Source organism: Colias croceus, chromosome 5 (genome assembly GCF_905220415.1).
Source record: "Colias croceus chromosome 5, ilColCroc2.1".
NCBI lineage: Eukaryota > Metazoa > Arthropoda > Insecta > Lepidoptera > Pieridae > Colias > Colias croceus.
Genome location: NC_059541.1, coordinates 4,258,721 through 4,276,740, shown reverse-complemented (window position 1 = coordinate 4,276,740; position 18,020 = coordinate 4,258,721). Strand labels below are relative to the sequence as shown.

The 18,020-nt window shown below is 36.6% G+C and overlaps 3 protein-coding genes across 6 annotated transcripts; 1 reads left to right on the top strand and 2 right to left on the bottom strand.

The window, feature by feature from the left end:
- Window positions 1–887: 887 nt before the first annotated feature.
- On the bottom strand, window positions 888–17,768 carry LOC123691595 (liprin-beta-1). Of its 4 annotated transcripts, none has more exons than XM_045636067.1 (13): window positions 17,315–17,768; window positions 16,364–16,998; window positions 15,827–16,000; window positions 11,891–12,037; window positions 10,456–10,618; window positions 9,375–9,534; window positions 4,181–4,403; window positions 3,695–3,905; window positions 3,117–3,356; window positions 2,766–2,877; window positions 2,540–2,636; window positions 2,049–2,159; window positions 888–1,073 (listed from the first exon to the last, which is right to left on the bottom strand). In XM_045636067.1, exons 1-13 carry the CDS (start codon window positions 17,586–17,588, stop codon window positions 999–1,001), a joined length of 2,622 nt encoding a protein of 873 aa, XP_045492023.1. In that variant the 5' UTR covers window positions 17,589–17,768; the 3' UTR covers window positions 888–998. The 4 variants fall into 4 exon arrangements, with proteins under 4 accessions (XP_045492023.1, XP_045492024.1, XP_045492025.1 ...); XM_045636068.1 differs by having other exon boundaries at window positions 2,066–2,159; XM_045636069.1 differs by having other exon boundaries at window positions 10,516–10,618.
- Window positions 4,821–8,921, top strand: LOC123691599. Its single transcript, XM_045636078.1, has 2 exons — window positions 4,821–5,202; window positions 7,389–8,921. Exons 1-2 carry the CDS (start codon window positions 5,028–5,030, stop codon window positions 8,162–8,164), a joined length of 951 nt encoding a protein of 316 aa, XP_045492034.1. The 5' UTR covers window positions 4,821–5,027; the 3' UTR covers window positions 8,165–8,921.
- Window positions 5,216–9,088, bottom strand: LOC123691596 (protein ANTAGONIST OF LIKE HETEROCHROMATIN PROTEIN 1-like). Its single transcript, XM_045636071.1, has 2 exons — window positions 8,805–9,088; window positions 5,216–6,235 (listed from the first exon to the last, which is right to left on the bottom strand). The coding sequence occupies exons 1-2, from the start codon at window positions 9,086–9,088 to the stop codon at window positions 5,317–5,319; spliced, it is 1,203 nt and encodes a 400-aa protein (XP_045492027.1). The 3' UTR covers window positions 5,216–5,316.
- Window positions 17,769–18,020: the final 252 nt, after the last annotated feature.

Sequence of the window (18,020 nt, the reverse complement as noted above, 5' to 3'; positions counted from 1 at the left end):
TCAAAGAATGGAGCATAAGCATTTATAACTACATCTCCTTGAGATATATATACAAAAGTATTGTACTGGTCCAGTACCAAATCCCCAAATATGGTACTTATAACTTCCTATAGGAAACTATATTATCATGATTATGTATAAAGTCAAAGATTAGTATTAAATTTGTTCAATTAGAAATAAGAATAGAATTTATTATTTAATTAATACATATTTTAATTTATTTAAATTATATTAATTAATAATTTAAACACATAATATTTTAGCACTCGATAATCAAACATCAAGCTATTCTATTCATTTATATACTGTAATCCCTTATACTAAAGTGATCTAAGTGTGATTTATTTTAAAGACTCGCATTGCTTTGCATATTCAAACTTCCGTAATTTTTCACCAATCTCCACTCATATTACTCCACTATAAATAATTAATCTGTGCGTGCGTATATGTCATAATATTATATGAAAACATTATATTTACAAGAAATTATTTCGTTTCAGCGCTCTCGTGTATTGTAGAAAAAGAAAACGAACACGTATTGCACATAATATTGTGTGTTTCAATAGCGACGCGCGAACACATACAATAAACATTATCGTATGCACACACGCATACGTTCAATAATATGAGATTATTGAACGTTAACGACATACACGCACGCACACATATAACCAACATAAGCAAGTCCTGCGCGTGTGCTATAAAAACGCCTTAACCCACACATGCTCAAATTCTGCGCGTGTGCTATAACAACTCCTATACGCACACACACATGTTCCCAACATGAGCACATCCTGCGTGTGTGCTATAACAACTACACACATGCACCCAACACGATCACATCCCGCGCGAGCCACACGTGAGTCGTGACACGTCACTACGTCAGTAGCGTCCCGGACGCCGGCACGCGCGCACGTGTCCGCCGCTGCGCTTGTGTCCGCTGCGTGCGCGCGCTAGAGCACGGTCTCGGCGCCGACGCACACACGCAGCGGCGCGGGCTAGTGGCCGCGAGTGACGTCACGCGGGGGACAGGCACCCGACTCGCCGGCTGCCGCTGATTTTGCTCTCGTCGTCTGTTTCGGGAACGGTTATTTGTTAATATAACTTATTGTATTGTAAAATATTATGAATGGGTTGTTAATCAAAGAAAATAAATGAACTTACTAATAGGATAGGAACAAACTAGAAATTTATTAATTAAATTTATTTATTTGCTATAAAGTACGGTAATAGACAATAAATAAATATGACATACTTAAATATTTTAATTTTATTTCATTTCATGAACAAAATAAAAGGAACTTAAAACACCCAAAATCAATAATTTATCTATCTACCCAAAAGCCAAATTATCCACACCAGTTATTAATCTCGTTATTTATGTTTAGTAAAGCCAAAATTTCCCGTAAATATACATATTACATAGCTAGTTTCTTCAAAATCCAAAATTACATTGAAACTTCACCACAACCATTCCTAATTACCAAATATGTACTTACTATTCACGTCATTAATATTACCCCAATAATATTTCACTAGAAAATATCCAAGATTATAAAATAACACCAGATTATAACTTCAGAATGTGCAATCCTTTTCTACAATTATTTACCGATTAAAACTTGCAAGAAGTTGTTTCAACTTGGCTGATGTCTTTCTTTCTGCAACGCTTTCAAGCTCTTCTAAAGAACCTATTTAATTGAAATTTTTCTCAACCCCTAACTTCAGGCTTTCAAAACTCAATTCGCTACGCCGTGCGTTTATCGCAAATTCAATATTTTTATCGTCCCAATATTTATCGGCCGAATCATAAGATATTAAGGTCTTATCATCTTATAGTACCAGTCTATCCGTATTTGTAATACTCTTTCTAGTAATATCCATTTTTTACTCCAGAAAAAAATCATTAAAACATGCACTTATCCCAACGTTCACATTCCCCTAAACACTGCGCTAACACCAACCAATCGAACCAATCAAATTGACACTTTCACAAAGTACAGGTAAGTGTAAAGTGTACATGCAGTTAGTAGTGTTAGTGCACTTACACCGTCACCCGCGTCACCTGAGCAGTCGTCGTGCAGCGGACACACGAGCTCGCCTAGATCTTCCTCGCGGCTCTTCTTGCGTTTTAGCGAGAATTGACTCCTCTTTGGCACCTGGAATGTTCGGCGATACTTATGGGTATTATTTATTTATTTCATATGAATAGTCAGCGACGTAATGTGAAATATAGGGAACCATTTTTTAATAATTTATATAGATATTTATGCTACTAGTTAATAATTAATTACATATATGATAAAGATAAAGACATTATAACAAATTCCACTTCATTTAATACCAGCACATTTTATCATTTAGAAGTGATCGATTCAGAGCATTTTACTATAAATTCTTACTAGTATTTATATGTATAAGTATTACATATCTACGATGATTTACTTCTTTTATAATTGTTTTTGGAAAAAAATCCCGCAATGCCCAGCTAAGTAAGTAACCAAAATTACTAATAAAATATAAGATATTCTTTAGGAACCTTATATTTGGTAGTAGCAGTGAGTGGTTGGTAACCCAACGTTTGTTCGGCGTTACGCTTCTGTTGTATTACGTCCCGTCCTAATAGATCGTTAAATCTGAAATATAAAAAAAGGGTTAGGAACAAAATTGCATTTAATATTTGAGAACGTTGTTGTACAATGTACGTAGATATTTTTGCAAACAACCAAACATTTATATTAATTTTATCGAAACAGTTAAATCACCTCTGTGTAAGATGTCGCCGTAATAACGTCTTGTTGGCGGGAATATTGAGGAGCGCCGCGAGCAGCTCGGCTGTAAAACGTGGCTCTAGTAACATAAGACCTCCGTGAACACCTGTAAACAATAAAATGTATAAAAAACGTTTTCTTCGGAGTTATTTATCTCACTTCTGATATGTATAACATTCTCGTTAGCTGCTCTTTTGACATTCGGTATTGTTGCAACATATTTTTATTTTTGTTTCTTTTGTTAATAATTCTGGCATATAAGGTATAATTGTGCAAAACACGTTATGCATGCAATTTTTTTTATAATTTATAAATTTTTATATGCTATATTTTATCTGTACTCACCCGCCCCACGCAGGTTAGGCGCGTACTCCGCTAAATCAATCTCTTTCAACCACTGCATGACTCTATGCGACGACCAGCGTGCTAACTCTGACGCGGGTGTGCTCCCCGCGCCCCCCAGAGCTGTCGCCGCACCCCCGCTGTCGCCCTCCATGTCTGAACCAACGAGGGCCACTTCCCCTTCTGCCGCGCGACGTATCATCGTGTCCGGGTTGAACTTGTTGTCGCGGAGCACTTGGATGCCTGTGAACCGATAGATACGAATTAAATGTGAATTACTCATATAAAAAGTGAAAGTATTTAAGTGGAGATGATTGCTAATTCGACTGTATAATTTAATCACTGTTTACACAGTCATTCAATTAAAAATGTTCAAAATTATGAAACAGATTTTGAAGTAAATATCTTAAATTAATTAATTTCTACTTTCATAAATTTCAAGGTCGCGTCATGGCAATACCATTACGTCATGGAGTAAGGCGACGATTTTGGTATCTTTGAATTTTACCAAAGAAGTTTCATTTTTGACACGTGTGCTCAGCACATACACTCATTTTTTATTATTATTTTTTTCATCTTACCTCTCCTGATAGAGAGTGCGTGCAGCGCATGCGTGACCCGCAGGTGGTTATATAAGTCGGAGTGCGTGAGGCGGTGCAGCAGTCGCGCGTCGAGCGCCGCCTCGGCCGCAGCCGCGCGCGCGCCGCACACGCCCACGTCCTCCAGCCACCGCAGCGCCCACGCCGTGTCCAGTCGACCAGCTGCCGTTAGCATCGCGTCGCCGTGACCACCCTGCAATAACAGATATAAACGTAAAAGTGGTAGTTCATAAGAATAAACTAAACAAAATTCAACACTGTGTATTTACAAAAATCTCAATTTCACACGCAGAATTGTACTTCAATACAAATATATTATGTATACGTAACTATCCAAACAGAATTTAATTACAATCCAAATTCTAAAGAACCGTAGACAGCATATTCTTTTTAGTCAACTAAGTATCATGACACATCTCATAAAATCAACACACTTTTATATTAAATTGCAAGTTTTATAAAACTCACCAAAAGATCAGTAATAGCGAGCACAATCTTCTTCTTATGCATTGGATGTTTTATCCCTAGCTCCTTTTCTATATTCGCTGGTGAAGCAGATGCGATAACACCGCGAGCGTCCGGCGAAGAGCCGAGCCAAGTACGTGCCGCTGGTGTGTATGCGTCTAGACCGAGGTGTTCTAGCCAACCGCATGTCGTGTCGCAGTCCCATTGGCGCACGTCTGTTGTTTGCCTGGTGGTTTAATAAGGGCATATTAAATATCATTAATATTACCATTAATTATTTATCACTAGCTTACCGTCCGCGGCTTCGCCCGCTTTATCTAAAACCTAATAAATTACATACTAAACCTATGACGTTGTTGACTAAAACTTTCCTCTTGAATCACTCTATCTATTATTAAAAAACCGCACCAAAATCCGTTGCGTAGTTTTAAATATTTAAGCATACAACGGGACGTAGGGACAAAGAAAGCGACTTTGTTTTATACTATGTAGTGATAGTGAAATATTGAAAGCAGTTAGTAAATCCATTGTCTGATTGATATTGATTAAATATAATTATTTATATACACACATGCACCTGAATGTGTGTATATAAATAATTAAGACCTCGGGCGCTTTTAGTGTCACGCGGATTTGCTCACGCACGCGGGATTGGACCGCATGCGTAGCATCCGCAAAGAACAATTTCATATAGGTATCTATTGTAAAGCGTGATAAACGCACGCGGGACGCGGGGCGCTGTGCGGGGCGTCACCCCGGTGCGGGGTATCCGCATGCGTAAGCGCTGCCTACAACTTCAGTGCCCATTTTAGAGTCGAGCGGGGCGCACGCGCCGTATTGTACTACCGAAATGAAAATCGATACAGAACGAGTAATCATTGAAGTTCATCTGCGGCCCGTTTTGTGGGATAAACGCAATGAATTATACAAAAACAGGGACGCGAGGGAGGCTGCATGGAGAGATATTTTGAAGGAATTGGCACCTAACTACGAAAATTTGAGCGAAGAGGAAAGAAAAGAGGCGGGTATGTGTTTGGTTCATTATTTTATTTATACAAGCATCATTACTTTATTAATATAAGCATAATTATTTAATTCACAAATAACATCAAAAACCTTCTAAAACCTTTTGAGTTTAGTTAATTAATTATATATAGGTGTTGCCAGGAGACTTTTCCTTCATTGATAAAGTAATCTGCAAATATATCTCTGATATTACTTGCCGACGTATTACTACTTTCAGTCTGCTGCCTGGGTAGTGGTCCCGTAAAACCATTTGTGACAAATGTATGGCTGACCTTGTAGCCATCCCGTTTCCTTATGAAATTGTGAAGTACACATGCCGTCTTGACTATTAATTGTGCTAGATCTAACTTGACATTCATGGATCTGTGAAATATTCTAAATTTATTTGACATAATTCCAAAAGTGCATTCTATGTACCTTCTAGCTCTGGACAGACGGTAATTAAATATTTTCTTTTTGTAAGGTAAATTATCACGAGCATAAGGCCGCATCACATGTGATGATAAACCAAATGCCTCGTCTCCCACTATCACGAACGGCAACTTTGCTCTTACACTAGATGGATAAGCTACTTCGGGGCAAATAATAGGCAACTCTTGCGGGTCAGGGATACCCAACGTGTTACTTTCCAGTTTCGTATACAATTGACTCCTTCTAAAGATGGTTGAATCGGCGTTGCTTCCACTGGTACCGACATTAATATATGTAAAATTATAATCAGCATCACACATTGCGAGGAGCACTACAGAATAATATTTCTTATAATTAAAATATAGTGATCCACTGTGCGGCGGCCGAATCACTCTTATATGTTTTCCATCAATTGCACCCAAGCAATTAGGAAAATTTGTATATGTGAGAAATCCCTCTGCGATTTCTTTCCATTTGATCCCATTAAGCTGTGGAATACATTCAGACTTTAGTTCAATCCATATTATGTAACAAACTTGTCTTACTATTTCGCTAATTGTTGCAATTCCAATCACATAGGAATAGTGTAGATCAGTGAATGTATTACCAGTTGCCAAATATCTGAAAACAAAAACAATATATTAATAATATGATAACATAATATATTAATAATGCTGACATCAGACATAAGACAGCATGCACCGCTCGAATTTTACTTCAGAAGAAAAATAAATACCCTTAAGGTGAAAGGGCACGGAAGTAGCTAGCGCTAGAAGTTTTTAATTCGTTTTAACTACAGTACTATAGCTACGTTAGATTTCTATGATTTGCCGAAAATTTTATCATAGGGGGGTATTTATGCAGTTATGATTTCATACGAAAAGTTCGAAGTATAGTTATGTGTCTCAAATCTGCTAAAAGTGGCCACTTTATGCTGTAAATATTTTATAAGAAATCTTCTCTGTATAAATTAACCCCTATGGTAAAATTTCCGGCAAATGAAAGGAATCTAATAAATATATATAATATAATATAATGAAATATCGTTTATTTCAGGCAATATTTACATTACAAGATGTCCTCCTTCATGAAGGTTGACAGATGCAAATAAAGCAAATTTTTGTTAAAACAAATTAAAAACTTACAGCGCTAGTGACTTCCGGAAGTTTTCACCTTAATTTTGATGATGGCAAATTTTACTGTAACAAATAAACAAATTGCCCGATTCAATCCGGTGTTTTTCCAAAAATCCTTAAATGAAGTTCTAATTATTTTTGTAAAAAATGAATTATTTCGTCGATGTCTGCGCCGCGCCGCCCCGGCCGCGCCGTCTGCGTCTAGTATAAGATTCACTTTGCGCTATCGTTCGCGGCGAAATTGACCGGCCTGCGCCGGCCCGCCGTTTGCGTTGCGCCTAAGGGTACTTTTCCTTCAACTGCGGCCTTATTTTTCCACTCTGTATAGGTATATATATATATTGCTTGATTTATCTAATGCTTCATGAGACAGTGTAAAGTTGACAACATGTGTGAATTAAGGAGGGCCTTTAATCGAATGCAGTTAAATTTCCAACTAATATCAGATTTGTACACACGGCCACAGATCAAGCTTCCCAAAACCAGTATAAACAGGACTCATGCGTTGTTTATTATCGTAGACGACTCGGCGCCCGGCGAGGCCCTAGCAAGTTCCGTTTATTGGTACTGGTTTTGGGTAACTTGATCTGAAACTGTGTGTACTTTTGCCACTTACTTATTATATTTTGTCATTTCAGACAAGAAAATACAACAACGCTGGCGAACAGCAAGGGACACTTACCAGAAAGACAAGATATCTGAAAAAAATCAGCCATCCGGCTCTGGGAGTAAGAAGAAGAAGAAATATTCTTACTATGACATTTTGACTTTCTTAGACAGTACAACGGAAACTGCTGGAGAAGAGTCACTCTGTGAAGAAATGTCTGAACAAAGTAATTTAGAAACACCTAATGAGTCCACGCAACCAGATACTTCACGTCAAGAAAGTTCTCACCCAACATCAAAACAAAAACAAGTAAAATCTAAAAAGCAAGCACCATCTGAATTTGAGGCACAGTTATTAGAATGCTTAAAGTCTAATCAACTGGAGCTAGAAAGTGAGGATTTGGCTTTCTTTCAGTCTCTGCAGCCTTCATTAAAAAGATTCACTAGATATCAAAAACTAATGTTCAGAACAAAAGTGTTAAATATAGTTATGGAAATGGAAAGTCAAACACAACCTGCATACTACAGTCCCATACCTACAACAAGTTCTAGTGCTTTTACTGAGCTTGACAGTTTGTCACCGATAAATCAAGATTACCAAACCAATAGTATAATCCAGGATACTTCGAGTCTTAACGACAATGCTATTAGTTCTGCTGCAGTGAATGACAATGAAACTCTTATTTCGACTGAAAGCGGCCTGTTTAATATCACGTCTTATGACGTAATTTATACCCCAGCAACAACATCATCTACAGGCGAAAGTAATGTCAACGCTCAGGATACAAATTTACAAAGAAATGAATGATGTAAAATTTGATTTTTTAATTTATGAATAAAACTCTTTTTATTAAAATGAGTACGATTAACTTTTTTTCTCCAGTTTCTCTCTAATTGTTTGTTTAGTCATATGAGTGCGGTTGTACACACGGCACAGATCAAGTTACTCAAATCCAGTATAAGCGGGACTCCGACGGGTTACCTAAGTATGATAATACGCAAGGCGCGAGTTCCATTTATGCTGGTTTTGGGTAACTTGATCTGTGGCCATGTGTACTTTATCAGATAAAAAAAAGGATTGTGTATGTAGGTTGAACGTACCAATCCCAAACCAATTAAGGACTTTTTTTGACTTTAAATTACTGTCATGTGCAAACCTATAACTTTTATCTATATTATAATAAGTAGCGTGTGATGAAAGGTAGGAATGATTCCACTTTAATGGCGACATTTTATGAGTGAAATAATCTTATTTAATGAAATTTCAACATGAAATTGAATGAAATTATGAACAATGAAATTTCAGAGTACATGACAATTTTTTTTTTTTGCACATGTAAATTTACACATGACAGTAATTTGAAGTCCAAAAACGTTTATCCTACCTGTTCAAATCCCTTTCCACTAAATCATAGCAGGCAATTAAATATTTAAAATTTAAAACTTACCTTAATGTAATAGCGAGCCTCTCAATCGGTTGTATTGTAATCCTTCGTAAACTGCTTTTTTGTAGCTTATTCTCAATTTTACACAACAGTTCATCAAAAGAACGAATGGACATTCGAAAGTAATTTTTAAATTTACGTTCATTATTTTGTAGTTTTCCAAAGCGTGTAACAAACGCCCCAGCAAGAAGCCTATTTTCAAGAAAGGGATCAACATGTACTCTTGTCTCCTTGTTTCGTCGTTTGTAAAGTATGTAAGCGACACATATTCTTCTGACATTGATCATTTTTGAACACGTCTATACCGTTACGCAGCCCGTAGAAAACTGAAACTCATGCTGCGTATGATCCGCAGCGTGAAATTTTACGCATGCGGTCCAATCCCGCGTGCGTGAGCAAATCCGCGTGACACTAAAAGCGCCCTTAATGCTTATTGACCAACTGATTATAAATCAACTTCTACTACATCTTTGACAAATAAATTATCTTTTAATTCTGAAGTAATTTTTTTTTTGTTTTGTGACACAACATTTAAAAAAAAATCAATATTGTTTATACTATCTAAATAAATACCAGGGCATAGTCTGTGGCCGTTGCCTAGGCGCAGACGCACGTAACGAAGATCGTGACAGTTCATCCCCCTCAAGCCTCACACTCCCACTACCCAGCCGAGCTCGAACCTCCCGTAACGATGGTGATGGACTACCACGTGGTATGGCGTCCTCTTTCTCAGCTATAAAGTCAATTGAATGTCAATAATATTTTTTTATTATATAGAAAATTGTATTAGTTGAGGTTATTTACATTTTTTGCGTTTAAAAATTTATGCAAGAATGACTAATTTGCAAGTATTTGGAACTCAGAATAAAACGTTAAATGATTCAAGCAATTGTAGAAGAATTATATAATTATGCAGTTAAGGCAATAGCTATTGCTACGAACTTGTGCAAGTAGAAAATAGTGATAAGAAAATTATGAAGCTCAGCGTATACTTATGCATTATATTTGAGTATAAATCATAATACTATTATGAAACATTGTACACATAATATGGGAAATTGCATTTGAAATTGTCCTGACATTAAGTGTACGCTCGCTTTAAAATCAATATTTACAAAGCCCCTATAGGTACTCCACAAATCATGTTAAAAGCATGCATTCAATGTACATCATTTAGCGGATACTCCATTTTAATGGAACTTAGAGCGACAAACAATAATAGTGTAGGTTTGCTTTAAAAACTTTTACGTTGACAAGTTTTATAGGTAGGACCTTTAAAAAATTCAGCAAGGATTTTTAAACAATTAAGAATTTGATTTTTCTAATAAATCTAAAAATGAACTGAAATTGAATATACTATTTCTTAAAAACTGTATATTGCTCATAATTATAAATTTAAAATTATAAAAAGTAAAAAAATAACGTAACTATTATAATTAAAGAAATTCTATCAAAAAACTTTAAGTCAACCTATAAATCAGATTAACTATTCAAGGGACTCACAACTACTTTAATTTCATAGATTACATAACTTTCTAGCTGCAATCTCACAACTAAATCAACCAACTACCCGCATTTGCACCAAAAAAAAAAGAGTAAAAAAAAGCACAATCGACAATCATTAGCACCATGCTGGGGGCGAAACCCCAGAGACCTAGGTTCGGCACCGATTGTCCGCGGCCGCGAGCCACCACCATGTTGTTGATGTGTTTACCGAACGCGAGCCGCGCGTCCGTCGCCAGCACCGACGAGCGCGGTAATGAGGAGTACGCGTGCGTGTTGCGCTCGATCTGCCGCCCGTAGTTCGCGGGCGGCGTCTGCCGATAATAATACGATTTAAACAAATCATAAAAATATGTAGAGTCAAAAAAATCAACATGAACATAAATAGCATATTTTATTCGACATAAAAAATGCATGCAATGCATTCAAAACTGTAAAATTTGGTTTGATGATCATAGAAAACAATTAACATCCTAAATTTCGTTGATCGACAGAGAAATACAAAAAATAAACATCTAAGAACTATAAATTGATTTTATTTTATATGGACTACCATTTCTGCCCACCGGACTTAAAAAACAGAAACTTAAAAAACACAAATCATGTTTTAGTTTCTTATTCATTGGAATTTATATGATTATAATCAAAGCTACAGCATAAAATGTTTTGTTCTTTGTTGCCTAACGTGTTCATTTTCTCCTCTTTGATGTTATTGTCAAAACTCACTCTCCTAAATGCATAATATATGTCGTATAAAAATCTAGGTTAGTTGGAAAGTGGAAACTAAACTCAAGGGGAATGTCTAAATGTGCCTCATTAGGCTGTCATTAGGCCTCAGAGCGGCTCATTAGTCCCGTTTGTTGTATTCTACGCATATGAAGGACTTTTGTTGTAAAAGCTCCATTTGAGGTCGAAAAAATCGATGAAAGTATAATTTTTTGTAGTATTCTAATATAATTTTTTGTAGTCCTCTATTCAGGTGTACACAAAAAAAGTTTTGTCTGTCTTCAAAAATTCATACACACTCATATCATCAATAGACGAATAAATGTTTTGAAGGTCAATTGATACCCATAAATGTATAACACATTAAACTACTTTCTTAATCTAGCTGTAAAATGTGGAACAACTGAATAATATAATGAAGACACGTTCTACTTTTAATAGATATTTAGCAAAACATAATTTTAGATAAAAAATTACAGAAAAACTTATAGCAATGGCTACCAATTTGATCGCCTTTGATCTGTTAAGACGCGATTTTCCCGAGTAATTAACAATATTTATAAATACTCTTATCGTGAAGGTATTGATCGTAATCTTCTAAAGCCTATGATTACCTCGATTAATGGGTTATTCAACACTAAAATATTTATTACATTAGATTTCTGAAATAAGCCTAATAATATTGTTGTATCATAATTGTATTTTCAAGATTTAATTAAATTTTTTATCTTTGTTGGTTCTGTCTTGTGGAGTCAAATAAACTTTCTTCTTTCTTTCTTTCTTAAAGATGGGTAATCAAAAATCATAACAAAATACAAATGTATGTAAATTAGTTCAAAGTGTTAATGTATAGCACTCACCCTCGGCGGTGCCGGGCGTGGTACGGGCGCGTCGGGCGGCGGCGAGCGCTCCAGCACGCCCCGCTCGGCCGCCCGCAACCGAACTTCGCTCAACTTCGACAGCAATTCCAACTTTTGCGTCTCGAGCGATGAACGCTGCAGCATTTCCTGTAAAGATCACACGCCCCTGCAGTTTGCCGTCGTTTGCGATGTGGTCGTTTGCAAGGTAATTGAAGTTCGAAAAACTAATCACAGAGCGCTCTTCGTTTGGAATTAGGTGCCACCACTCATCACTAAGCCAATCAGCAAGCAAGAATAAATACTTATGAATCGTTGCTCTTATAAAATGAATTTGACATTGACTGGGTACATAAAAAAATCTGAACGAAATCATAGTATATCTACACTAATATTATAAAGAGGAAACGAATAGGCTCATAAACTACTGGACCGATTTTAAAAATTCTTTCACCATTCGAAATCTACATTATCCAAGAGTAACATAGGCTAGGTTTTTTCCCAGAAATCCCACGGGAACGGGAATTATGCGGGTTTTTCTTTGAAAACGCGGGCGAAGCCGCAGGCGGAAAGCTAGTTAATTATAAACTAGATATAAAGAATATCAAACAAGGGGTATAAGCTAAGAGCTTATCAATATTACGACCACATTCCAACCTTGTAACAATTTGCTGGAGATAATAATAGGTTTCATATATAAGCGTGATGTAGGAAAGGAGTCGGTTGTTTGCCACAACAAAATGTATATAACTACCCTATATACATATAACTCATGTTGCTCTATGCTAAATTCTAGAGCGGCTGTTAGTTATTTTATGTATTAAAATTATAATTTTGGCAATGAATAATAAGTAGGGAAACAGTTCAACAACTTGAACTCATCATTTCCAAGTTGGAATAGGATAAAAACTGTGCCAGATCCCACGGAATAGTAACGGAAGCAATTAAAATACCCACTGCGCACTTCACAAGCTATGAAACTATAAAACCTCGCTTGAATTCAGTTCATTTTTTATTTTCTTTGTTATGCTTAATATGAAAAATTCTAGTGCGAAATAGTTTACATATTTTAATTTATCTCGTATATAGGTTAATGTGTGTCGGAGCTTATCAAGGGTTTCGCACTAAAAGGTAATTAAGTATCCATTGAACTAAACCCGCAAAGTCATTACCGTGACGCTTTTCATAAACGTGAAAACCATGAAAACTAATGGACGTCGAGTACCTTATCAAAATATGAATATTTTATCTTATTTATATATCTCGAGTCTCATTATGAATAAATAAAAATTTATACAAAGAGAAATGCAACAAATACGGTCGTCGGGTTTTGTGCAGTAAAACAAAACATATTGTTCTCGGAATCTCTATTACAATATCAGTATGAAATGAAAGGTCGTTATATATTTTTCTATGCACAAAAATATTTCTATGGTTAAAACATTTTAGAGAATAAATAATTACACTATTTTATGAATACCAAACTTCTACTTGCCAAATTTTGTGTTCTATTGGTACCTAATTGTTGCCTACCTACTATATTTCTGTGCTTTATTGAATTTCTATCATAGTTTTGTACTGGTTTGTAACCACGCTTCAAAAATACCTTTAACTTTATAAGTTTTCAGTTTTCACATTGTATTAATTCATCAGATTCGTTTCAGTCATTGTGGTGAAGGAATCTCACATCATCACATAAATACGTACGATTTTATTACACCTAGTAGTTGAAACAGTTAACTGTTAAGTGTTAACCCATTTTTTTGATCCTAAATTTAAATCTATAAATTGACTTCCTCGTGCCATCGTATTAAGTGAAAAAGTAAAACTTAATTTATAGGAAGGATTGTCGTTTTTCTACTCAGATTTCAAGACTTATTTCGATTTATTGAGAATACATATAAAACCTAATCAGCCCGGACAATTTAAAACGAGTTTTAATGTTTTTTTGTGTTTTATTTTTATAACGGATAATAAAAATCGGTTAAAGATAAGGCTACTAAAGAACGATGCATATAGAGCGCCTTATCTAAGTTCTCTACAACCTATATTAAAGCATCTTTCGCAATAATGCGAAAGAAGCTAGTTTATCCGCGGTATATGAGCTTTTAGCCTTTTCATAACTTTATTTTCATCCTATAACTATTCTTAACAAATGCCATGGATCTATCTATGATTAAAAGAATAACATATATCTGTTGAAAATATTTCCAGATCCCACATTGCCGGGCTGCAGTAAATCTTAGAAATGTCTGTATAAACAAGGGATTCTCTTTGGAAAATAAACAGACGGGAATAAACTTTATCAATCCGACATTTTATAGCTGCATTTACTCTTATCTCGTTTAATAAAAAGCACGCGTGCTGTAGGCGTTCGAAGCGAACTACGCGACGAGCAAATAGACTACGGTATTATAACTGTTTGTGTTAACTATGCATTTACCTTGCATCATAGTTAGAAAATATAACATAAATATGTATGTTGTGGATACCTACCTTACATCCTACATGTTTTATATAAAAGTTATCGGATAAAATATGTCTCAATATATAGCTGACTCAGCACGTCACTAGGGCAGTTTTGTCACGAGCAGAAGAATCGTTAAAGAATCAATAGTCCAACATCAATCAAATTGCAACTATTATAATTCACGCAATCAGTTAAAATATTCGTATTACATTTTTGATGAAGGATATGTATTCAGAAATGGATTCAATGAAACTTGAATTCAATGGCAAACTTTACAAACTTGTAAATGGAGAAAGTAAAAGGTGATAACTAGCCTTTTTTAATTTGCAACATTTCTCGGTTATAAAATGCACTACCATAATTATTAGCAGTCCTCCAACTTTTTATTTACTTGCATACGTGGCGCACGTGATGCTAACTAAATTGATGCCATCCATTAACGTATTTTACGATGAACAGTGCTGTGGGCTTCCTCAATTCAGTTAACAAATATACACCGATGTAATATTTCATAAACCGACGCTTTTATTGGCCTCGTTTGTTCTGACTCATCATTACTTTTAGTTGTATTACGTGCTGTTCTCTAAACAACGGTGTAGAGTTTGCTATGAATGATACGATTAAATCTGACGAAGAACAGACGTTACAGTCGAATAGACTTTTTAAAACGAAGCTTATCTTAATGGGGTTATTTTGGCACATTTCATTCTTAAGATCTGCTACGTATATCTTGTGTTCAGTTTACATAATTTTTGAATAGGATATCAGAATATAAAAAAATACAAAAGAACATAATATATTATCTACATTTAATAAATTTATTCTCGATAGCAAACACAGGAAGTAACATGGCAACTAATCATATTTTAGTTTATTTCCAAAGTAATAATTCAGTTGTTTAAATGGCTTTCCCGGAAAGGACGCAGTTTATCAAATTCTTGGAGCAATTTTCATTCCAGTATCAATAAATTATAAGAGCGGTGCTATTAAAATAAGGTTGTACAACCACTTTCTGAAAATGCTTTATAAACAGATATTATAAAGGAACATAAATATAAAACATACCTATTCTAACTCCGCCCAAACAATCAACAATTATAGTAGAAGTACATCATCAAGCAAGTTAGAAATTGTACGGCCCACGCCAATCATGTTTATTCAATCACTATTCCACTGGGTACCGTGCGCTTTAAATGCTAAGCAGATTTACACCTGCTTTGAATAATTCAGTTGTACTCGTCGGTACCGTTGCCTTTAAATCTAATTTGGTTGTTGCCTCAAGTAAATGGACTTAATGATTCTTCGGTGTGGAAATCAGAAATGCAGATATTATTGCCCTAAATAACTTTATTTGATATTTTGTATGGATATTTCTCATCGAAATAATCGTATCACAATTTAGCATGGATTATTATTTCTAAGTATGATAAATGGATATTACTCGTAAATAAAAACAGAAAGTACCATACCTTTTGCAGTCTTTGTTCAGTATCATCTAGTCGCTGCCTCGCATCGTGTAGAGATCGCTCCAGGTCCGTCATCTTCTCCGTCTGTGCCGCAATTTGTTCTGACAAAACCTGCACTTGTAGCTGTAAGCTCTCCTTATCCGCCTCCAGCCGCCGCACTCGATCTTCCGCGTCATTCTGTAATATTTATTATTCTATTAATTACAACCCATATACAATTCTCATGCGTAACATCGTATCTTCACGTTTATAAATCTTGAAACTACGTCATAACTTCTACGCGATAAAGTTTTGCTATTCTCATGTGCAAAATTTGTTACGGAGCACGAAGCTTTTAGCGTTGTGTACGAACGCGATTATAAATACAGCTGAGAATAATAAATCAGATATGATTATTGTATTAAGTGAATAAAATATTAATACAGGAATTACAACACTTCTAGAGTTATATCACAATAAAACACGTTATTTCATACGGTTAAATCATCTAATTAAAAGACGTTAATACAACTATATTTATATTAATTATACACAATATACCTTAAACGGACGAGAAGGAACCGGTGCTAGGGATGGATGTGACGGCCAATTATTATGTTCATGCATACAACAAGGAGGTGGCGGGGGCGGACCGTGACACCAACACATAGGTGGCCACCATCCGCCTTCAGGCCATCGAAAATGTTCATAAGAATTCCAACGTCGCTGCAGTTCAGGTGGTGTTTCTTCATTTCTCGAGTGACGCGGCCGGGGAGATACCCGTGGGACCGACGGATGCTGTGGCGGTTTTGTTGACAACGATGACCTTGTTTTACGGTCACGTTCTCCCCGGTCACTTGGCGTACGACGCCTTCTCTCTAAGCTTGCTGAATTGCAATTATTACCACGAGAACCGACTGAATGCATATCTCCAGTATCTTCCATCATGTCTACGCTCGGCATCCATTTAAAATCCCCATCACATCGTGTACTATTATCAGAACGTCTATTAGGCGTAAGAGTGCGGTAATCTGCATCATGGTCACGCGTCACATATTCTTGGCCATCCGAATCGTCATCATCTTCACTCGAAGAAGTGTCTGAATCAGAAGAATCAGCTCGCTGAGCTGGTGCAGTACGATCCGTCCATCCCGAACATTTCACTGTCGTTTCATCTGGACTGTCCGAGTCACCGCCTGTTATCACATTTTTTTAAATAAGTTTAAAACAGTGCAAGTCCCACGTTCGACAACGATCTTCACTTACCCATTGGGGAGTACATGTAAGAACGGACGGCTGGATGTACGTAACCGACAGCCGCCCGTTCTCCATCTTCTTCCTCCTCAAAGGGTTCCGTTAGAAATTCGCGGTCGGACATGAGGCTTCACAATAACGACACTGCGCGACAAGCTCTCAGTATACGAGTCACAAACGCGCCTCTATTTTAGAGTTTGGCCGCGTTCCAGTGTTACTATACGTCATTGAATCGTTTACAAAGCGTATATTACGTACTCTCGTGTAAGGGAGGTTCCTCGCTGGATTGAATGGACGCGGAATCGCGCTCTGACGTTTCTGATGCTGTTGATAAAGGGCGCTCACTGATCACAGATACCCGTCTCAATTGATCGTCAGGAATGATATTTCTTGGAGATCGAAACACGTTCCTGTCCACTTCGGTGGTTGGACGTGGATTGACCAGTTGAGATTTAACATCAATAGCCGAACGGCTATGCAACGCAGCTATAGTGGCAGCTACGATTGATCCCTCGCGGCCGCGTTCACGCATGTTGTAGTTCGAAATGAGTGGCGCCTGTAAGAACACGGTAAACGTACGTGCTCAGAAATAGAACGCGAACGTTCGATCCGTATCCCCGCACCCTTTAAACTTTGATCCTTTTATTAGACAAAAATAAGTGTTATAGCTTTTCACATAAACAAGCCGATCGTTATAAGAAACGTGTATAAACAACGTTTAGGTTATTACGTTACGAAAGTGAACTGCATTGCTACAATTTACAAACATTACACTAAAGATAACACTGGGCAATGCGTAAGCGCATGTGAGCAGCGTGCGGCGCGATGCACACAAGTAACAACACTTGCGCACTCACCGGTAGCCAGTTAACGCCTTCGTATACCGAGCGCCGCCCCCGCCCATCGGTATCGTCTTCGCAGTTAAGTGTCTGATGCACGGTGTGGCTCACTCCTCCAGGAAAAT